This window comes from Dermacentor albipictus, chromosome 3 (genome assembly GCF_038994185.2).
Source record: "Dermacentor albipictus isolate Rhodes 1998 colony chromosome 3, USDA_Dalb.pri_finalv2, whole genome shotgun sequence".
NCBI lineage: Eukaryota > Metazoa > Arthropoda > Arachnida > Ixodida > Ixodidae > Dermacentor > Dermacentor albipictus.
Genome location: NC_091823.1, coordinates 9,478,830 through 9,502,507, shown reverse-complemented (window position 1 = coordinate 9,502,507; position 23,678 = coordinate 9,478,830). Strand labels below are relative to the sequence as shown.

Here is a 23,678-nt window from a genome sequence, read left to right as displayed (position 1 = left end):
TCCTCGCTTCGCGGAACCGTGGAACGCAATCGGTGCAAGCCCTGCAGTGATCAACAAGTCGCTCACCTTCATTATTTTTTATACCTTTTGCATGTTCCCTAAGCCGGTCGTTGACACAACGCCCCGTCTGTCCAATGTAGGATTTTCCGCAGGACAGGGGAATTTCATACACGACGTTTGTGGCACACTTTACGAAACGCTGGCCATGCTTCTTCTGACAGCCAGGCCTTTCGCTTTCGCAAGTTATGCGACGGCTTAGCTGGGCAAGCTTTTGGGGAGCGGAGAACACCACCGGTACATTATACCGGTTCGCCACTTTTTTCAGGCTGTGCGTGACTTTATGGATGTATGGTACCACTACAGGCCACTCTTTCTTCTTCGGCTCTACCCTGCTTACCCCAGCCTTCACCTTCTTCAAAAGCGTTTCTGCCACAGGGACCAAGACCGACTCAGGGAAGCCAGCTGCAACGAGCCTGCCCAATTGGTTGTCAAAACTTCCTTGCATCTCATGCACACACGACTTCCGGAGCGATGACTCCAGGCAGAGGTTGGCGATGCCTCTTTTTACTACCTTTGAGTGGGCCGAATTGTACGGCAGGAGCCCTTTTTGCGCACGAGGGGAGTAAGCCCAACAGATGTGCCCATCAGAAAACTTTAACTGTAAATCTAAAAACTGAAGTAAACCATTATCCGGTAGCTCATAAGTAAAACATAGCCCTTTCCCCAGGTTTCTAAAATCATCTAAAACACTGCTCACTGTAGCCTCATTCGAAACGGAGCACTGCTTGTTTAAAACCACTAAGAAGTCGTCCATGTAACGAAACACTTTAAGGACTTTGTCATTAATAAAATGGTTAAAACGATCGTGTAGAGAGCGATCGATGGATGATAAAAAGATGTTGCAAAGTATGGGGGCTATGCAGGAGCCTATGCATATGCCTTTCTTCTGCAGGTAAGGTTGCTCGTCAAACAAGATAAAAGTACTTCTGAGGTAAAATTCTAAAAGGACTAAAAAGTTATCAACAGTGATACCAGCGGCATTTTGGAAAGCCACTGGGCCGCTCTCGTCTATGCAATCTTTAACAGAGGCAAACAGGTCCGGATAAGGCACTGAATAAAAAAGGTCTTCTACATCAACAGAAAAAGCATAATCTAGGTCATTCTTTTCTTCGAAAAAATGGGCTACTTCCCCTGAACTTTTTGTAAGGAAGGGATCAGTTATTACTAGGCTATTCAAACTTTTCTGAAGGAACTTACTCACGCAATGTTGCCAGGTACCAGCTTCACTCACAATGGTACGGAAGGGAGCTTCGGGTTTGTGCGTTTTAACGGAAAAGAAAACATTTAACGCCCCCCTCTCACTCTTAGTTACCCGAGGAGCCCTGACGACCCTAGTGTGTGACAAGCGTGGGCCGCGCAGTCGGGCGAACATACGCCCCGAGCACAATTTAACATATACCTCAACCTGCGTACTCGGAACGGACTTTGTGCTACTACACTGGTCCTGCATCCCGATTGCCGTTTGTTTGCGTGGCACGCCACTGCATTCGTTAAGAACTATTCGACATTGTACGATCGCCGTGCCAGTTGGAAACGTTTTCGAGCACGTTACGAAGGTACCGGCTGTTTATGAATGCGCAGCACACGACTGGTGTATTAGGAAACTAAAGCCACTACAAGGTCCGCAGGTAGTCTCAGAAATTAAAGGGCCACTGAAAAGAAAATTAAGTTGAGCTACGTGTGTGAAGGAATTACGTTTCCGCAATAGGGGGACAAAAAGGCAACCTTTGTCGTGAGAAGCTTTAATTGCACACACACACACACACACGCACGCACAAAAAAAAAACGATAGGCAGATGGGAACTTGACGTATTAATTCTGTTCTGAACTCCTACTTGATCGTTTATCGATAAAGGTGGCTTGCGTTGGCCGTCTATGTTGGACAAATGACCAGAAACTAAACTCAGCAAGTTTCTAGAGCTCTTAAGACCTGTGCCAAAACGGCATAAATGCGGAGAAATGCGTGACGAATAGGCGGCGGAGCCTATTCACACACCGTAGCTGCCCGACGATCTCGGAGGCCATTGTTTAAGCGAATTGCCCGCTTGCTCGTCGTTGCGGCACACGCTCACCTCGTCGACGGCGAGCCTTGTGCTGCCGTCCCGGCGCCGAGATGCAGGCCAGCAGCAGCGAAGCATCGATTTTGCGGCGTCTTGCCACGGGATTACCGAATCCGGCGCGCTTTTCTGCCGCGCTACACGTTGGCTTCATCCACTATACTTCACCCCTCCAGGCGCTGCGGCTACAAGCTGTAAAGCTGTAACATCACCTTACATTTTAACCCGAGTCGTAATGATGTATTGTGTTAATTGCACGGGCCCAGAAATAGAAGTGTTGCTAATGCCCCGGGTGGACTTGCAGCAATGTTTCTGCAAACATATGGAAATAAACTGGTCATTCATTCATGAGGCGAATGAGAAATTATAGAGGTGACCACCTTTCTCAAGGAATCAACTCGAGAGAACGATTTCGCGCCGCACCGCTGCTTTATCCTGTCGTCAAAGATGGTATAAACAGTCGGACGTCACTATAGCGAAGTCGCAACCCACACGAAAATGCCTTCATTGTGACCAATATTTGTTATAGGCATGTATTCCTTAGACGCTGATATTAGCGAGAAACGTTTTAGATTCACTTCACTAGATGCAATATATAATTATACCCGTGTTCATTACATGGAGTTTTGACTTACGGGCATCGCACTCGCTGTGCTGCTGAAATCATGCGTGCCATGTACAGTACACGAGATGGCGAAGGTGAAAGTCAAAAGAACGCTTTTTGTGGTTCCTTAACTTGTTTGCTTTTCAATTGTTCACGACACGCGCCAAGATAGCTCTTCAAAATTGGAAGCAACAATGAAACCAGCCACGTGTATTAAAATGCGCGCTTACGTCCGAAGACACTTCTGGTTCAACTAGCGGTTCAAATTTTATTCATATGCCCGAAGTGTGCAGGAGAAAAAAAAAAGAACGAGTCATCGTGTATACTTCGGTTATATTATTTCGCTTCTTGTGACAGCAATGATTTTACTGGGCCAACTTCTCAAGTTACTCACTGTTCGCCAAGCACGATAGCAAGTGAAAGAGTCGCTGTCGCTTCTGCACGCTCATGTGTCTTTTGAGAGTTTGGTGCGGTTCGACTCAGTCAACAAAACACGCTCTGAAAAATTTCAAGATCGTTGATTTATATCGTGCCGTACCTTTTAATGAAGATACAAGAAATGTGTCTGAACTGTACTTTCATGCGACCTAATGTACTGGTGCCTAAGGCGCTATGTACTACGCACGCTTGAAGATAATTCTGCCGGTGGTCTGGCGGTCTGATAGTTAACGCTACCTTTCGCGCCAGAATTTCCCGATGGTATACCCGTAGGCTTGAGACGAGCTATCAGTGTCCTAAGTATGTACCTGCCAGGCAAGGTTTGCTTGTTTCATTTTCAACGTTCCACATTTGCAGCGGCATCTCATATAAAACCAGTTCCGTGGAGACCGGGATGGAATAATAACAATAATTGCGAATTTACATCCAAAAGGCAAAGTTCGCGTGGTCATCGATCTCACCCAGCTGTTTGCTCAATTTCAAGGGAAATGTAGAAGCTCTTAGAGGCCAGCGCGCTTCACGACAGAATAGCCTTCGAGGCTTTCTTCGTTATTTTGTTATTATTATTATTATTATTATTATTATTATTATTATTATTATTATTATTATTATTATTATTATTATTATTATTATTATTGCGAAAGCATCCAATGGCCCATTGAGCGACAAAGCCGACGGCCTGTGCAGGAGCGTAGCGGCACCTAAAGCCGTGTCACGAGCGCGCCTCAAGGGAGCAGAGCGGGCGAATCGGAACACCTGCTGCTGCTTCGTTAGCACGTCGGTGGCATACGGCGTCCTTGATTTCTCAGCAATATCGTCCAAATGATTCCGGTTTTCAGCCAACATGCTAACGTAGAAACTGAAAAAAATAATTTGTATGTATAATCTCCTCAGGGAGTTATCTGAATGATGCGTAGACATATCGTGGTAACGACGTGGTGTTCAGTGGTCGTGCGCTGCTGTGTCTGGTTTAATTGCGAGAACGACCGTGAAAGAATCGTCAGATGGGGAAGCGCGGTTTCAACACCGAGCTGTAGTGAGACCTGCACGAGATGACGTAGAAGAGGCGAGTAGATGCAATGTTCGCTCGTGGTATAGAGAGCCCGCAGCGGATGTGGACGTGGGGTGAAATGGCGAAAGAGATGTAGGAAATGAATGCAGCTTTCCCTAGAACTTCAGGCGGTGTCGGCACGGCCTCTTGTTTGTTGCGTTCGGCAGCGTCGTTTGTTTGTTTCTGGCGTAATCTGTATTCACGCTGATACTCTGCATTCTTGCGTTTCCGTTATTCTTCACCAAGCGGCTGCGGTCGTCTGACGCCATGACGGTAGATGCGACAGCGCTGCGGTGACACGAACCGCTGCGGAAGGCGGCGCAACGTGAACTGATATAAGCCTTCTTTCATTCATTGCTGCTGTGATTTATTCGTTCGGAGTGGCCTGTTTTCGGTTTCTGTCTGCCCTGTGTAGTGAAACTTTATTCGAAAAATGCTCTGTTTTGTCTGTTTGTGGATATCTCCCGGTCGGATCGCACTATAGTCGGATACAAATTTAGAAAAAAGGGGAGGCCCCGCCCAGATGACCGAAGCGGCGAAGTCACCGGCCGTCCGGCGCATGACGTCGGTCCAGAGTGCGCGCCCATTGGTGGATGCTCGTGTGCGTCCGCCTCGGAGGAGTAAACGCCCCCTTTTTTCTAAAGTTGTATCCGACTATAATTATGTTGTTGCTGTTGCCAATGCACATTGCGTTCTTGCAATGTTGTTACACTCATTGTTCCTGTTCCGCTTCGAACTTGCAAACAGTTCCTCCATACGCTCCCGATATACAAGAACACGATATCCTGCAATCCTTGTTCGCTCGTAACAACTGTATCTGGTCTAACGTCCAGTCTTAATGTGCTCCAGTGTGATCTAACGCGAGATGTATTGAAGGGCAGTTACACGTCTATGCCCGTATAGAAGGGCACCCTATAACCTCCCAGCGTAACGTAGTTCTGTGTACTCTTCATAGCTGGCAGTGAGGCTTGTTTATTGGTCACGCTGTTTGATAGTGTTACCTTGAGACATAACAATAACAGACCTCTGTATTCACTCTGCGATTGTTTCAGAGAGAGAGAACGGGGATGCACGAACGACTATGTACGCGTGACTGGCAGCGTATAGGATGACAGCAACACATGTGCCTATCGTGTATACATGCAATCATTAAACATAATATGTTAGCATTCTTTCATTCACACCGATCTGTTATAGGACTGATATATCATTACCAGCCGCGGACCCTATAGAGAAACAGAACCATGCTAATTCTAAGAGATTCCTTATGTACACACACCGAGCTTGCATACTGAACGTGCATTGGCTACGTTATTACCGTCCGGAGCCTGCAGGAATATTGCCCAACCTGCAGCGGCAGTTGCCCCATCTATCTCTCTATTTCTTCTTTCTGTGATCGTGTATGCACTCCTAATGATAATAATAGTTTAGCGCATGCAGTTCTCTTTTCGGAGTTCTTCACCGGAAAGTGGCAGCAGCTCTCGCAACTTTTGTCGCGGTGTCGTTTATGTGGAGCGCGCGCGGTATACGGTATACATCAGCCCTGGATCCGCGGCCCCACCGACGGCTGACTCACCTCCGCATGCTGTCAGCGGTCCGTGTGCTACATACGCATCGCTGAGCACCTGCAGGGGGTCCGCGTTTGACTTTGCCTGCAGTTGTGGTTCAAGTGCACCGTTATTTGGGGTATATATATAGTCAGGAGTACAGGAGGCATAAGTGAATATCCTGGGAAGTATCTACAGAGACTCCGCAGCTACCTTAATTCTCCTCAACGAAATTGAAAAAAAAAGAAAAAAAAACATATCAAGAAAGGGGTCAGGCAAGGAGACACAATCTCTCCAATCCTATTCACTAATTGTAATTCATAAATAAATTGAATGTCATCAACAAAAATATCACTGGCGGCTGCACACGCGAGAACATTGCACTTGGTTTTCTTCGCGTAGAATACGGCCCGTCTTTCTTTAACAAAACGCGAAGCGCAATAATTGGGACACCCTGTACACTCCACACTGCACTTCAGAACAGCTAATGGCAGTTGAAGTTGCCATCAGTCGTACACAAAGAAACTGCGTCAATTTCTTTTTTTTTCGGCGTGCACAAAGATTGGCTTCACGCCGCGTCATTGGCTTAGTATATAAGCTGCATGGCACAAAAGTTGAATTAATGTGCGCTTGCATGTGCATTTCAGCAGAGCAAGACAGCGTTGGTCGCTACGAACACACGGAGATACACGACCCGCTCTCGCGCCGTGGCGGCGATGGGCCCTTGAGCCGGCAATACCGCGTGCGCAAACCCACTGTCCGGCTCCTGTGAAACCTTGCACGAAATCCGATGCAACGCCGTAACTGGCCACCGTTTCTGCGACCAGATGCAAGGCGGTTAGAAGCGGCACTATGTAGTTATTTGTAGGTTTCCCGTAGAGTTTCTCACTATATTAGGGGTTTCCCTTGGCGTCCGGGCTAAGGTTACGCGGAAGAAATGGCAGGAGTCGACGAGAGGTGGAAGCAAGTTGGGAAAAGAACCGCGCTTGGAAGCCATGCGTTGTTGCACGCCGCAGAGCTTTGTATTAGTCGATATGTGAAGGTACACGTGCGCGTATATGAGCATTCCGCCCCATGGGAATATGCGGACGCCGCTGCCGGTAATGGAAATCGCGATTTCGCGCTCATAGCGCACAGCGTATAGCCACGTGTATGATATACGATACGCGAGTATCGTGTGTAACTTCGTGCTATTTCGACTGAACGACAAGTCTTCCTTTCGTGGCCCTTTCTTATTACGACTATACAATGGGCCATTGAGGCTGGTCGATTTCAGGAATTGTAACTGCGCCTGCGTTGCTTCTTCCCGAGCCTGCATCGCATGGGGCCATGTTCCTAGAATCTGAAAATGGTCCGGACTTGAGCCAGTTTAGCGCGGTGGGCCCGCTGCTGGTATACTGACAAAGCGAGCTGGACATCCGTGCGTCTGGTTCAGCTCTCTCGTGACGCTTTCTCCACAATTAAGCTTTCTCTGCGTGTGATTCATCAAGTGCACGTTTAGCCGTCTGAAGTTATCGGTGTTGCGTGTAATCCGTAACACCCCCGCCTTCTTTATTGTTGCTGTTTTCTTGTTCTTCGGCATTCATACATTGCGCGCTGTCGTCACGTGACAAAAGTTGAAGCCCGAACGTGCATGTATACGTCCATTGCAGATGTTCGTGGCGCCCGAGCTGACCTGACGCCATTGTTCGCCCACTGCGGGCGCGCATCGAGGCCCCTAAAAATAGCTGCTGCGCACCCTTCCGCCCGCGCCGCGCGATACTGCTGCTGCCGCGCGCACTTCGGCCGCGTTTGTGTGTATGCGCAGCTACTCGATGACCCAAGCACTGAACACGCGCGCGATGAATGTACACGGAGCACGCGTACCGATACAAGAGGCATAGAGGAACGCCTGTGTGACTCGCGCGTATATGCGAAGATGCAGCGTCCAGGACAGGTGTTCTTCAGTGTTTCTTTTTCTTTTTTTTTTAAAGCACGGTTTCCTGGCACGCGCGATTCTGGGATTCTCTGTCGAGGAGTTGGCTCTAGGGCGAGCGCGTGTCGCGGACTCGAATTTCGCGTCACACCGTGCGTTGAGCCTTTTCCTGTCTGGGTGGTCTGCATCTCGATTGAGTGAAGGGCAGCACCTAGTAAATTGTGCACGTATATATATATATATATATATATATATATATATATATATATATATATATATATATATATATATATAAAGACCGGTGCAAGTACACAAACGAAATCGCAACTCTCCCGCGCTGCCGACGAGCTCAAGTTAAAGACGAAGCTTGCGAAGCATATATATTTCAATGAAACATTGCCTAACCATATCAATCACAACCCTAATCGCTCCTGGAACTTTTTTCGCGCACGCCCCGCAACGACACCAGATCGTCCACGCGAGGAAAAACTGGCACTCGCTGATAAATTTAACCAACACTTTCAATCAGTCTTTACTAAAGATAACGACACAATTCCATATTTGCCACCGTCATCATTTCACACTATTGACACATTAACAATAAACGACTCCGGAATATTTAAGCAGTTACTTGAGTTAGACGTGAAGAAATCAAACGGTCCAGATAACATCCCCAACGAGTTCTTGAAAAGATATGCTGAATATAATAGTAAATATCTTGGCCTTATTTACCGCAAGTCACTTTCGACGTCAGAGCTACCTGAAGACTGGAAAATTGCCAAAATTGTACCGATTCATAAGTCAGGCGATACTAACCTGCCATCTAACTACAGACCAATTTCGCTTACCAGCACATCATGTAAAATTTTGGAACACATTATTCTCAAACACTTAACCGCATATTTTGAAGAACATATTCAAGTAGATGTTCAACACGGTTTTAGAAGAGGCTTATCGACAGTCACTCAGCTAACAGAGGTCGTACACGATCTTGCTTTAAGTATTAATAATCATAATCAAACTGACCTACTTTTACTAGATTTCAGTAAAGCGTTTGATTGTGTGTGCCATACTAAACTAACTGCCAAAATTACAGCTGCGATTGGCAATGGACCTTGTGGTGTTCCCCCGCGACGCTCACGGCGCGCCGGACGACCACCACCGCGGGTTCGAGCACTCCGAGCCGCCGCGCGCGCAGGGCACCGCGCGTCCGCGCCTACTCCGGCGCGGACGCGCGGCCTAATGGCCTCCTCACAGCCATCGCGAGAGCCTGAAAACGCCGCGAGAGCCAGAAACCCCACATCCCTCCCAGAACGATGGCTGTGAGGAGGCCATTACGTTGTATTGCCGAGGGGGCTCCGTGTCCCTCTCCTCCTTGCCTGGACGGGGTGGCAGCGGGTCATAAAACACTGTCGCTCTGCTGTCACCCCGCCCACGCGAAGGTCAACAGGCTTTGCCTATTGGCCGACATTTTGGCGGGATTCGGGCCCTGCTTGTGTGCACTCCGGGTAAGCGCGCGCAAGACGGGCGCCGAGGGAGACCACATCGGGGCGTCGGAAGGTGCGTACGTGTTCCTTCTCTGCCGGCGGCGGCCCCCTTTGTCCGCCGCCGGCCGATGGTTACTCCGGCTCGTCGGGGTCCCGGCCTCGGCGGGCGTGCGCGCACTCTTCCGTCGTCTCGATGTCCTGAGGCAGCGTCTGCCGATCGTGCCCCCGTCTGTTCGTCTGTCGTTTCTCTCTATTTCCCTTTTCTCTGCTTTGGGGCGCACGATGGCAGGCGCTGACCGAAGGATAGGCAAATTCTTACTGCTGGGGGTTCTTTGTTCTCTCTCTGTCGCGGTGCGCCATTCTAGCGGCCACCGGCGACCATTCGGCCATGTTTTGTCTAATTAGATTCATATTCGGACGCGATGGTAAAACGTGTGTTTGTATTTAGTCCCAGGTTAATAAATGTTCTTTGTTGTTTCTGGAGAGCTTTGCCTAGGGTCTCCCTTGCTGCGCGCGCGCGGTCTCGCCTTCCCCTAAGCTGTGGGGCCGGCGGGGCGCGTACGCGCGCAGCTGGGCGTCGGCACACGGATCGGGCCGGAGTAGGCGCGGGACGCGCGGTGCCCTGCGCGCGCGGCGGCTCGGAGTGCTCGAACCCGCGGTGGTGGTCGTCCGGCGCGCCGTGAGCGTCGCGGGGGAACACCACAAAATGGCGCCCCACGTTGGGCGCCAAATATAGGGGTATTACTCAGGCTCGCGCGTGCGCACCTGACCCTTCTCTGGATCGCACAGCGCCGGCGGAGCGGCAGTCGCTCCCTAGCACTTTCGCAGCAGCCCTAGCAGTCAGAGCTGTGACCCCTAACCCGCGGTTCGCAGTGAGTTGCGACCACGGCGGGTTCAGGCCAGTGGGGACAGGGTGAGTCTCGACCTAAGGTGTTTATTCACCTTAGAGTACAATGATTCCAACAGACAGCAACAGCCACAACACACGTACACAAACACAACACAACACAAAACCTCAGCGGCGGAGCATTCCGCACGTCTGGGGCGAAACAAACCGCACAATGTGGGAACCACAAAAGAGGCTGATAAGAGTTCAGCTCACCCAAAAGTGGATCCGCGCTCGGGCCCTGGGGCGGTGAGTCGCACACAAAGGCCGGGCGCAACACAGGGGGACGGTGTGCGGCGGTCTCAGCGGCTGATTTGAGATGCGGCCTTTCGCTAGCTCTTCCGCCGTGAGACAAAGATCCTTCGGGGGAACAGCGCTGCTCCCCGAGCGGCGGAGAGGGAAGTCTCCCCGGTTCCAAGAAAGGGAAAGGAGGGAACGGGGTGCCTTGGCTGCAGCGTCGCGGCCAGGCGCGAAGAGCAGCGGGAGCGACGAAGGTGCCCTCTCCCCGCTACCCTCCGCGAGCGAGCACGTGATTATCGCGTGATAACCGCGTGGCCGCTCCGGAGATATCGGGACGCGCGTGCGATCCCCACAACCTATTACTGCATGGATAAAAAACTTTTTATCTAACCGATCCCAATTTGTCGTCATCGAAAACACCCCATCTGCTCCGGTGCCTGTCACATCAGGGGTCCCACAGGGCTCAGTAATAGGTCCGCTGTTATTTTTACTTTTTATCAATGACATTACAAATAACATTGATTGTAAAATCAAACTGTTTGCAGACGACTGCATAATATACAGAGAAATACGCAATCACCAAGATCAAGTTCAGCTCAATAACGCACTAGCAAAAATAACCGAATGGTGTGATAACTGGCAAATGACCATTAATACAAACAAAACGGTTTGCATGACAGTAACGAGAAAAAAGCGCCCATCGTTTTTCCACTACACACTTAACGGCAGCCTCGTAACTAGAGTTCAACAGCATAAGTATCTTGGTTTAACAATAACGTCCGACCTTAACTGGACAGCACATATTAACAACATTACTTCTTGTGCATTACGGAAACTCTTCTTTCTCAAAAGGTGCCTGCGGTGGGCACCAACTAACGTCAAACATTTAACTTACATTACATTTGTGAGACCTGTCCTTGAGTATGCTAATGTCGTATGGTTCCCGCACACTAAAACAAACATATCTAAACTGGAAAGGATCCAGAGAAAGGCAATTAGATTTATCCACCGAAAATACCGGCGCAGTGATTCCCCTACTCTCCTTCTAACACAGTCAGGGCTTGCAACTTTGGCTGTACGAGCAAAACGAGCTCGTCTCAAATTTCTGCATCAAATATTACACAGTCGACTAAAAATAAATGCCTCTGCATACGTTACCTTTTCTAAATCCCGCGTACTTCGTCATAATCATGCACATACACTAAACGAGTTCCTTTGTAATAACGATACTTTTCAGTCTTCCTTTTTCCCCCGTGTTGTTCGCGAGTGGAATAACCTAGATGCATCTGTAACTAACACAGTATCGCAATCTGATTTTGTTAAGTTATTAGAAAACGAAATAATTAATTCGGAAAGAATAGATCTTATGCATATATAATTGTCAGAACCCCCATTTTTTTAAACTATAGCTAAACATTTACCCCCTTTGTTTCTTTCTTAGTTTTTATAACACTGTAATAATCCTTACGTACACGTAACCTGAAGTGTACTATTTCTGTGAGTTTCTCTTGTTATTCATATTATTAGTGTTGTAAAATTGTGCATTGAACCTGTTTTATGTATCTCCATTTACATGTTTTCATGTTCTCACCATTCGGTATATAAACCATGAAATGTATGTATAATCATATGCCCACCTGCTATGGTCTCGATATGAGACTGGCAGTATTGTATACATATATATATATATATATATATATATATATATATATATATATATATATATATATATATATATATATATATATATAGGGTGTTTCAGCTAATAGTTTCAATTAAAAAAAATTGCCTGTCGCAGATAGCGCAACTTTAGGCCATGAGCTGGTCTATCCGAACAGGCGGACATCAGAGAGTTTTAGATAGGGGCCCCACGCAAACGTTTTGGGGCCCCAAATAAATAGTGTCGAAGCCACTGTGGATGCGTGACACGCAAACAGCATTTGGGTTTTGCGTCGGGCACGTTGTTTCACTGATCTAGCGAGAGCCCCGAAAGTTGCGCCAAAAGATTTTCGCCAACAAAGATGACGGCTCTAACCTAGCACCAAACTGGGCTCGATTCCGGGTAATGCGTGAAGTTCGCAAGCTAAGAGAAGTGGCCACGGTTATCGCTTTATCTCAACTAGCCTGTGTTGTGAAGATGATTCATTAGACGCCACTGATTCCGAATTCGGTTGTGAATATTATGGCTCATAGGCCTGACACGGCTTAGCTTGGCTGGTGACGGCACATAAACTAACTTGGACAGAATGACATCTAAATTGTAATTAAGGGGACCCTGAAACGCTTTTGATGATTTTCTACAAACGTACTTAGTCGTTAGAGTAGGTCCTTCTGATCATTAATTGACACATCTAAGTGCTCTGCGTAAAGCGTGTAATTTATTATAAGGTTTTAAAAATGCACATCGCTGCCGATCGCAGAGCACTGCTCGGCGGAATTTTAAGCCGCCCCTACCCATATGACCGATTGATTGATTGATTGATTGAAAACTTTATTGTTCCACCGAGCTGGGGTGCCCGCCTCTTAACCTACACGTAGGTAGGGGAGGAGGACGAAGCAGTCCCCGCGCGTTGAGGACGGTGAATCTTCACGGCCTCAACGGCCAGGCGGATTGCTCGACGCTGGTCGTCTTCAGCCTCGCTCTGGAATCACCCACATGACGTCAGTGGGGCGAGCTATCCGATTGGCTGACCAGGGCGCGTGATCGATAATTTTTCCAACTTTATGGTAAACAAATGATCTTCGTAATAGTAGGAGTGTTAGTTAATTTGTTTTTATAAAGAGAAAGTAGCAGAAAGAGAATGCACAAGAACAATTTTTCAGTACACTTAAGCACTTCCGGCACAGCAAGTGTCGTCTGCTTGTGTTACAACATACTCCATTTTGACGAGAGCTCCGCGGTCAGAGTTGGTCTCAGTCTTTTCGCAAGCACTATGATTCGACTTTGTTGCCTTGTGGACTGCAAACGTAGCGACTGGCAATATGTCAAGCTGCGACATCGTGTCCCTCTGCAGGACAGCGTGCGAGCGAACTGGCTGCTGCGCATCGGACTGCCGCTATCCAATCGGTGCCAGGACTTGCGCGTTTGTGGCCGTCACTTTACACCGGAAGATTACTAACGCACTATCGCGAGTCCCGTATTAGGGCAAACGTAAGCGCAAGGGGACAGGGTCTGGCCGCTTGACTGTGCCGTAACGGGATGAGCAGAAGGGCAAATGTGAATGGTCTAAAGCCCCTCAATCTCCCAAAGTAGCGCCATTCACTTCCCTCCTCCTCCGCTCGGCGCGGCCTCGACGGTGGCGCCGCCGGTGGTGGGCCTGCCGTAGCAGACGACGGCTAACACGCTACGGGAGGAAATCCGCGGAAACGTTCGTTCGAGTCCTGCGGAGCAGTTTTTTCAATCTAGATCTTGCTTTGTCAGTCGGTAACTGGCCTTAAGAATGTCGTGTCGGATTTGCGGAAGAAATAGAGAAAAGCACCATTATTCAAGGCGTATTTAAGGCGTATTTAAGGCGTAAAGCGCGCGCACGTTGAAAGTTCGTGTTGCTGAAACACGACACAAGCACGCGGTGTGCTCAGACACGCGAGTAATTACCAGAGTTTCAGGTTTTGACAGCGCGAAAGTATGTGCACGTGGTTTCGTAGGTTAATTTACGTACCTGCAGGATGCTTTTGTTCGGCCGGCGCGTGAGAGATTCCGACTGTCTGCGGTCAGCAATGCCTGGCAGCAGGGCCGTTTCTGTTCCGCGCCTTTTACAGATGTACGTAGCTCATGCACAGGTTGTGGTGGCCATGAGCAACGTTTTCACACATAGGCGGTATAGATAATTTTAACAACGTACCAGCATATGAAATCGTTATTTATTTATTACAGTGCAAATGGTTAGAATTTGATAGAAAAGAAAGAAGGAACTTGATGGGACAACTGGAAAGAGGTTCAGAAAATAATTATCCCCCTCCCTCATTGGCACCAGCAACACTTTTGTTGAACTGCTAATTTTATCTCTGTATACTACGTGCGTCTGTATTCTTTTGCGTTGTAAGTTTTCACAAGGAAGCAGTGTTGCGTTAACTGGAACAGTCAAGGCACACAAGACAGAAGAAAAGTTGATTCTTGGGTTTTACATCCCAACACCACGATCTCATAAGGCACGCCATAATGGGGGCTCTGGATTAATTTTTTTTGCAGCTGGGGTTCTTTAACGCACCCCCAATGCACTGGACACGGGCCCGTTTTGACACGGGCGTCAAAAGAAGAGGTTGGAGGAGCCGTGTCACTTCACAAAGCCGCGCGTTCTTTGCCACTTGCTCGAAGTCAGCCCGCCCGATCTTGTGAATCCACACTTTTCTTCGTTTTGCGTTGCGCCCGGCGGATGGTAAAACAAAAAGCTTTTTGCCGTCACTGGGTCTGTTGTAGCAACCGTAGGCGCAGCACCACGGCATCGCAATTAAGCACTCGGCCCTAACACATTGTATAAAACTAACGCGCTCCTTCAAACCGCCTGCCGTACTTCGTCGCGCAGGCCCAAGAATGGGGGTCGCAGGCCCAAGATTGGGGGTCGCAGCGCGCTGGAAAGAAAAGATATACAAAAGCGCGGCGCCTGCTCTGCGCCGGAAAGAAAAAAATATACAAAAGCGCGGGGCCCGCTTTCACGTGACACAGATTGGCCAATGGGGGAGCGGAGGAGGCTGGGGCGACAGGAGGAGTGGAGGAGGAAGCGCCTGGGTGAGCGGGGTGGCGGAAAGATCTAAGAATGGCGCTACTTTTGGAAAATTGAGGGGCTTTAGAATGGTCTGCACGGTGCAGCCACCTGGTGGCATAGAGCTCAACCATACACAGTAGCAGCAACGAAGCGTATTCTTTTTTGCTGCTGGTGGGTATTTTTCGCAGGAGTGTAACCATCAACACGTTGTTTCTATAAATGTTTAAAATGTTTTACACTTGGTTAGAGCAATAGTAGCGCTTTGTTTGGCTGGTTAAGCGCTGCGCCAACAAGTGTCTAGACCGTGCAGACCGATCAGGCCGCTCACGTACGTCTCCGCCAAAGTTCCTTCATCAGCTTGAGTTTATGCCTCCAGTCATTTGCCGATATGACCAGCTTGCCTGTGGCTAACGGAATACCAGACACGTTCGGTGCTACGACAGAATGCTCGCAACGCACGCTGCTTCGATAGCTCTCGCTTGGGGTCGACAGCCAAGCGGCTAGCGGAGAGGTTTCGCGCGGGCGGGGGCGGGCTTCAAAACAACCGGAAGTGGACGATGTGACGTCGCATCGTGACGCAGGACCAGTGAAGGCGGAGCTTAGCCCCGCTCGCTCGGCGAACGAGTTGAGGAGGAAAAACATGGCTGGGGAGGAGGGTAACTTCTAATCGCTTGTAGCTCCATTAATACGTAACGCTTCACTTAAATTGTGGTGCAAATATTCTACTTAAGCTGTACCCTACGCGTCTACAAAATTTGTCCGAACCGTTTCAGGGGCCCTTTAAACGTGAAAACATGAAATTCAAGATTACTATTCTTATCATAAAATGGTATATTTTATTTAATTATTTCTAATAGCTTTTCTTTGACGCCGTAGTGGCGCTGTCAGCGCAAGACGCTATCCTCAAGTGCAAACCCTATTCTAAAACTCTTCACTCCTGCGTGCCCCAACGCTAACACCTGCAACACTTTGGGGCCCCTATTCTAAAGCTCTCTATTACTTGCACAAGAAATTGGAATGCATAATTGGCTAATTAACAAAAATAGATTAATTTAATGTTTAACTGATTTCATTATGGCACATATTGCAATTTACAAATTCTAGCGGATGAGACTGCAATGCAAGGCATATTCTCTTGAAAGTAACTGTGTGCATGACACCATTTATTCGATATGTACCTTTAAACTTGTGGTAAAAATGCACTGTCGTTCCACTTCTTTTTTTAACAAAACATCGCTTTATGCATTGAAGTACAAAAGTAACTGGAACACTAAGGCATTTCTCCGCAAAGTTCGGGAAATAATATCTCGAAACTGGTGTCATCCTGAGCATTTGTTCGTGGATCCGCCTTGCGAACTCTCCGGTTAGAATTTGTAAATTGCAGTATGTGCCGTAACATAGTTAGCTAAAACTCAATTAGTGATATTTTATTAGTCAATTATGCATTTAAGTTTTTTGTGCAAGTAATGTTCACCTCTTTGAATAGACCAGCTCACGGGCTAGGCTATCTGCCAAAAGCAATTTTTAAAAATTGTGGAAAGGGTTTGCTGAAACACCCGGTATATATAGCACGTAAGCACATGCTTTTCACAGCTCGGGTCTGCCCCAGATGTCCAAACTCCTTCAGATATCGATTTTGTGGCTATTTAAAAGCAGAGCTGCTTCAGCCGTGTGAAACATACTGCCCTGATTTGGCAGTTATCAATGTCAGTGGCAATAAGTGTTGGCTGTTAACTTGACAAAATGTCTCTCAAAAGAGAGTGGTCTGATATCGGTCATATACGTGTACGCCCGTTCGACGTACTCGTTTGTGAAGGTGCTAGGCCTCTTTTCTTTCTTTTTTTCTTTTCACTTTTTCTTTCCTCTCCCTACAAGGTGTGTGTAAAACGCTCCATCATTGGAAATTCTCGCATTCGTGCCTGCAAGCTTGAGCATTTATCTGCCTTGCATGTCGCAACTCTTTTGACCACTTGACTATGGTCCACCTTTGTCGCTTACTATTTGGTATCGGATACCACAGAGTCTGCACGGTGAAGCCGTGGCATCCCACTTTTTCACGTCAGCGTGCAGCCTCATGCACTTGAACTTCTCGTGTCATCGCAGTCAGCTTCATAGCCGTCTCGACGTGACAGTGACAGATGTTTCTCGTGCATCAGATCAGCGAGCCACCACGCCGGCGCCCAAACCTGACAGCGCATGTCTGCGCTTGCCGGTGTGCGGCTTAATTCGCTGCTGCGGTTCTCTTTTTGAAAGTGTGTAAAGAATTGTAAAGTGTTCATTGGTCATCCAAGGAAGATCCTTGGAGTAAAGCCCTTCACATAGCTATTAAGCATCGAAGATTGCAACATTGCATCTTGACATGCATGTATTCTACACGTCACGATGTGTACATCTCCAGTGGTTGGTTGCATAGGATGCGGCATGGATTTAGAGGAATGTATTTGAGCTTGGGTAAAAAATGATTGAAGGCCTGGAAACCATACTTTTGTTTGATTGATGGCTATACTCGATCTGTAATTATTGGGTTTCGCACTTTTTGTCCAAGTGTATATGAAAGATGGAGGCACATTTCTATTGAATACTCGCTATAGCACAGTGTTCCTTCCAAGTACTCCCAAGATTGTCTTATGCCCACTCGATTGCATCTCTGGCTTTTGCTGAAATATGAGAGGCAAAAAAAAAAAGAAAAGGAACATTATGATCAATTTGTGCAAGGCGTTCGCTACACAACAGTCGAAGTGTAATAATATGTCCTTCGCACGCACTTTTTTAGCATGCAGCAGGAAAACATTGAACAGCACATACTGATAAGCAACGCATTGTTTTTAGATCACATATACTTTTTCAGCGACATTGCTGTAGCCTCTATTTCACCTGCTTTATCATAGAAACTTGCTCGAAAGAGCACCGCGCCCTATCTTTGAACTCCAGTTCGTAAAACATGACACAGTACTTGTGAAATTGTAGAATGAGCCTGAATTCGTAAATTTTATGAGATATTCGGGAGCTGGCAAGTATGGCTATGTGATTGTCACGTTTTCAGAGAGCGGCGGGCTAATGTGTACATATTACTTATATATAACCTATATTGCCGAGTGTTGTAACTGGATAATATGCTTGTAGCTTGTGTGGGTTTCATGCTCTTGTGAATGTCATCTGCCAGCAGTATTTAATAAATCGTTTTTTTTTTATTTGCAGGCAATCTGGCCGCTATGTCAAAACACTCTGGAAGCATGTTAGAGTTGGGGACATTGTCCACCTGTCCTGCAACGAGGTCATCCCAGCAGACATTCTGGTTTTGCGTTCGAGTGACGAGCAGGGGCTGTGTTACATCGAGACGGCCAACTTGGATGGCGAGACAAACTTGAAGCAGAGGCAGGTCGTCCGTGGATATGCGCAACATGTAAGTTAGTGTTCCACATGTAAACGGCAGCACCTAGCTCTCCAGCTGTGTGCGTTTAACAACATGAATACTGTTTTGCACACAAAGGGGGCTTTGTCAAAAGGCAATTGCAGCAGTTTCTTTATCTGCAGATGTTTACAAAATTTGCATATTACCCGCAGCAAACTGTGGACAAGTTGGAATACTTCCATTTCCTGGATAACCTTGACAAAGAAAGTAAATAGCATTCCGTGGCAGTTATCTTTGTCTTTCCTTTTTTTGGCATGCAGTCTTTTTTTCTTGCTGTTTGCCTTCTGAGGAAGCACGCAGCTAGCTAGTAGCCATCTAACTTCCAGCTTGATCTAGCTAAGGCTGCAGCTAGTAACTGTCTTTTGTAAGCTGTACTCTAGACCTAGACCTTTACAAGCCAGCTGGTAGCTCAGCTAATGCTCCCTCCACTTACGGCTAGTAGTCACCTTGGGAAGCGCTGCTGTAGCTTTGGCATAGACATTCAATGTCCAGGCTTGTTTCAGCTTTGTAGGTGCTGTAGTTAGCTCTACTTACCATGTTTACAATCCTGGAAGGTTGATTTTACATGTCACTACAAAAGCACAAGAAAGGCAACAACCACAGTAAAATATTCACTTTGACTGTGGTCAGTGTCTTTCTTGTGCCAAGTTAATTCTCAACCAGATGAGCTGTTGTCAATCCCTTGGTTTCATTCCACATTAATATTGCACAGATACCAAATTGGTAATCATTTAAAGAAGTAATAAATACAGTGCAACAAAAATACCTTTTGTCCATGTATAGCACCAGTACCGAAATAGTTATCTCAACGTTCACAGAGAAATGTATTTGTACTCTATATATTTTTCTCCCACAACCTTTCTTTTAAACTGAAAGTCTTTGCCTAAGCTCATACAAGTATAAGCATTTCTAGTGATGAAATGGTATCGGCACTAACCAACTTTATAGTGTACCAAAGTTAGTTATAAAAAATTGGAGGTTTTCATACAAAGTATGACATCTGCTGCTACACCTATGGAGCAGAAAAAGTGACTTTTCGTTATGCCTCTTCATTTTTTAAGAATTTAAGATACAGCTTAAACAAGTGTAGCAGTTCAACCTAAGCATACACTGAGTGCACTTAGTGCGTTACAGTCCACTCATTTTGTTCAGCCATTCTCAACATTCGAGCACCATGCCTGTAAACAGTTCTACATCTTCAGAGTCATAAAGGACCATTGTTTTATGATACTAGTGGATCAGTATTAGCATACTATACCATGCATGCCGGCTATAGCAGTGCACTTAATAAGCATGTCTGTCTGAAATATTGGAACAAATGTACGATTATATTTCCCTTATTCCACAGACCATAAGTAGGTTGCACTGCATATGCATCTTATGTGCCAATAGATTTGCACTGGTATGAAAATGCATGGATCCACATGCAAAAACCACATATACCATTTTTACGACCGAATACAGACAGTAAATACCACTTCACCTCAGATAAACTGCACTATAAACGGTTGAATGCAGTACTAATGGCAGCAAAACTAAGTGCAAGTGGGTGGAGAGGGCATAAAGAAGCACGCAGAAAGGCTGTTTCCTGTCTCTACAACACAGACACAACCTCACATAATGGCTCATGGATGCTTAAGGGGGCAGTAAAAAATACAATTTATTTTTTAAATACAAATGTGATTCAGTACGGTTGCTATGAATGTGGCTAATACAGCAGGCCCCTAGTAAATGCAACTTCTTTACAGAGAACTTAGGAATCTTAATTATCATTGCAACAAAAAATGAAACAGTCTGAGTTAAAATCATACTTCAAATATTTAAAAATGGGTACAAGGAACAGTTAGCTTTTCTTGAGGGCATCGCTAAATGCAGTAGACTTTATTTTCAAATATAAAGCCAACAGTGCAGAGAAAGAACAGGCTAAGACTTGGACGGAATTGTAAGCTTAAAAGGCAGCAAAGGTGCATTCACAATGCTTTCTTGAATTTATCTTTCCAGTGACCAATGTTCTAAAACACTTGTTTTGCCTAAATCATGGCTGCAAAAACTATACCATCGTCACACCACGCGCACAAAACTCATTTGTAGTGCTTTCAAAAGTTACCAATTGGAATTGCAACTGAACTGTGGCTGGCCTACCACAAAGAGCTCGTTGTGGGCCCTAGAGCCATGTTTTGATTAGGAGCTAGGCCCACAATTTCTGCTAACCGGAAAGGCCTAGTTTTCACCCTGGAATACTTTGTTACAATCTTCTATGGACAACTGGGCTTCCCATGCAGTAAATTGGTCGATGACGTCACAGCTACAGAACTTCCTTCTTTGTGCCACCTCAGGGAAAGATGCAGCCATTCATTAATCGCCCTAATGGCAAAACCGTGATATTTTTGTTTTCCTTTCTTTCTTTTTTTCTCTTACGGCATGTGTCCTTGATAAATTGTCCAATGCAAAACCACCATTGAAAGTGCGCTGTGCAGAAAAAGAAAGAAAGGAGGTCGAGCTCATGACGTAAACGAGAAGCAGCCCCTCGTTTCCAGTATAGGAGAAGGCAAAGAAGAAAGGGCTCTTGCAGATGCTAGTCGGGGCAGGAGAGAGTACGAAAAATTTATTGTGGTATAATGCTCTGTGGACAGCGCTTGACGACTTCCAGTGTATAACCAAAATTTTCGGTGGGGCCTGCAAAAGGAAGCTTTAGCTTAGGGGTTCCTATCTAAATACATGGGAACGGCTGAATCGTTTTGCTTGGCAATCACAGCACCGAATGTGATGAGGTTTGTTGCATTAAAAAAAAAAAGCTAGAATCTAGTGATTGTAGGGAGCAAACATTATATTTAGGCTATCAGAAAATTTTTGAGAATTACAGAAATTAAACAACTCAATTATCAAGTTTACAGCTCTATAACTCGGCTATGAAAAGTGATATCGCAATTTTTTAAACTGCTTGTAATAATACATCTACAGTGAACAAAATTAATATATTATACACTGCTCTGAAAAATGCCTCTAAATTGTGAGCAGAACTTTTGCAACACCCTCGTAAACATTATAACAATTTCATGTGAGCTATAAATTCATGCATCAAATTTGTCAGCTTTAGATGCTCTAACAGATGCGGTTTACAGAACTGCGACATCTGTTTTTAATACAAAGTTGAGGATTTGTAAACATTGTGCTTTAGTTATTTTTAAATTTCTGAATTTTTTGGAATTTTTGTATGAACATTGCAGGCCCAAGATCAAATCAACATTTTGCTTCTATACAGTCATAAAGTTCTTCCTTTCTCACTCAAACGTAACAAGTTCTATTCAAATCAATCCAGCAGTTTTCTTATAAAAGCATTTTTTGTTCTATATAAATTTGAATAGGCATAGATAGGAATAGGTATATATTTGAATAGAAATTGAAGGTAGCCCTGCATTAAATCTTCCTCTTAGTGCACTGCTCCTTTAATGTCAACCTTAAAGAGCTACCATAAGTGCTCTGAGGTTCACCCCAGCTGAGAAGAAACATTGTGTTGAGAGGGAATGGGGAAAGTAAACATTGCACTTGTTATGTATCTCTGTTTTTATTAGGTCCTTTTTAAATATGTCCGCGGGAATATATTAATTGGAAACGTCGCATTCCCTTTGGTTTGTTCTCAGATTTGAAAAAGAAGTTGTCGTAGGACATGTTTTGTTGTACGAGTTGACTTACCCGATGTGCGGCAGGAGTCACCAAGAAATTTAAAATAGTAAGTCATTAAAAAATTGTCAGAAGTGCCCTTAAGTGTTAACCATATGGGGCAAATTTTTTACTTGTTCTTAGTGCATGTGGCATCGCTTCAGCATCTGCACATATTCGTGCTATGTGATGTCTGTGGTGTAATGCCAGTGGAAATGTATCGTGCAGTTTTCAACTTAAATGAAATCTCTATTGTACAGATATTGGCCGTAGCAGCTTGGCTATCATGCTGCATCAAATGGACGTGCTAAGTTAAGCAGCAGAGCTCATTTGTTTTCCATGCACCACTCAAGCTTCCATTCGCTGAGCTTGGTCACATGGTGCAAAAAGTAACCAGGCGGTGGCAGCAGCACAATTTTTCACCTTCCTTCATGACCAATGGCCATTCATTTGCCTCTGAATTTGATCTGTGTTGATTATCTTTCATTCGGTGCAAGTGTCCCCATAAGCATTTCTGTTTATAGTTTTTCTTCCTTGAGGTTTGCTACATGTGGTGGGTACTTCAGCAGATTCCATTAGAGCACTGTTCATGCAGTAAAGCAAATAGGCCTTGGCACAAGCAACAAAATATTTCTACTCACTGCTTAAAAAATCAAGTGAGCACCATCACTCAGATATGTTTAGGGAGTAATTGAGTGCCCTTGAATTTACCCTGCAAGTGGGCTGGAAGTGCACTAGGTAATTGCTGGTGTTGGGCAGTATCTGGCTCCTGCAAGCATTAGGAGTGGCTTCCCTCGTAATAATAGTTCATTTTGTGCCCAAGATGTGAAGCTTCCATGCAATTTCGCTCCCTTTGGAGGCATATACTGTAACTCTGGGATACTCAATCGTGGGAGGATGCCATGCCGTGCAGTTATATTACAGCAGCAAATGACCTGACTGTGATGCAACAGATATTCTAGGAGATGCAGTCGGCCTTGTGTCCAGTACCTCCATTGCATCAGGCCAGGACAGAAATGAACCTAATACATTTGTATTAAAGTGCAAGCATATATGTCTTTCAACATGTACCTCAAGCTGCAAAATGGGCTCCTCTGATCCCTGAATTAGCCAACAGCACTCTACCTAATGAGAAAACTAAACTGTGCTAAAATAAAGCCAGCAGGTAGATAATCTGCTCCAAAACACATTGGTTTATAACTGCTGGCCTCCATTCATTCATTTTGTAATTTGCTCATAAGGGATGGCTCTTTCCTTTTATGCAGAGGGATGCCTTTCATCCGCTGTCATTTACAAGCACAGTGGAATGTGACCCACCAAACTGTAAGATCTACAGATTTCATGGATTCATGTAAGTTTATAAGTGTATACATTCACTCTGTGCAAAGTTTTCATCATGAAAAGGCACAGTGGCTATGGCATCCTGCTGCCGAGCATGAAGTCATGGGTCCCGGCTGCAGTGGCCGCATTTCGATGGACAAATGCTCGAGTACTTAGATTGAAGTGTACATTAAAGAACCCAAGGTAGTCAAAATTGATCCTGGGCCCTCCACTACAGCATCGCTGATAGCCCCTGTGTTGTCTGAATCAATCAATCACTTTAATAAAGCCTAAGCAT

General features: G+C 46.0%; 1 protein-coding gene across 2 annotated transcripts in view; it reads left to right on the top strand.

Annotated features, from left to right (window-relative positions):
• Positions 1 to 23,678, top strand: part of LOC135919521 (phospholipid-transporting ATPase VA-like) — a 190,303-nt gene that overhangs the window by 115,294 nt on the left and 51,331 nt on the right. For both annotated transcript variants that reach the window (XM_065453401.2, XM_065453400.2), the window contains 2 exons: positions 18,187 to 18,391; positions 23,326 to 23,411. In XM_065453401.2, the coding sequence (XP_065309473.2) occupies positions 18,187 to 18,391; positions 23,326 to 23,411 (291 nt within the window). The remainder of the gene's footprint in view (positions 1 to 18,186; positions 18,392 to 23,325; positions 23,412 to 23,678) is intronic.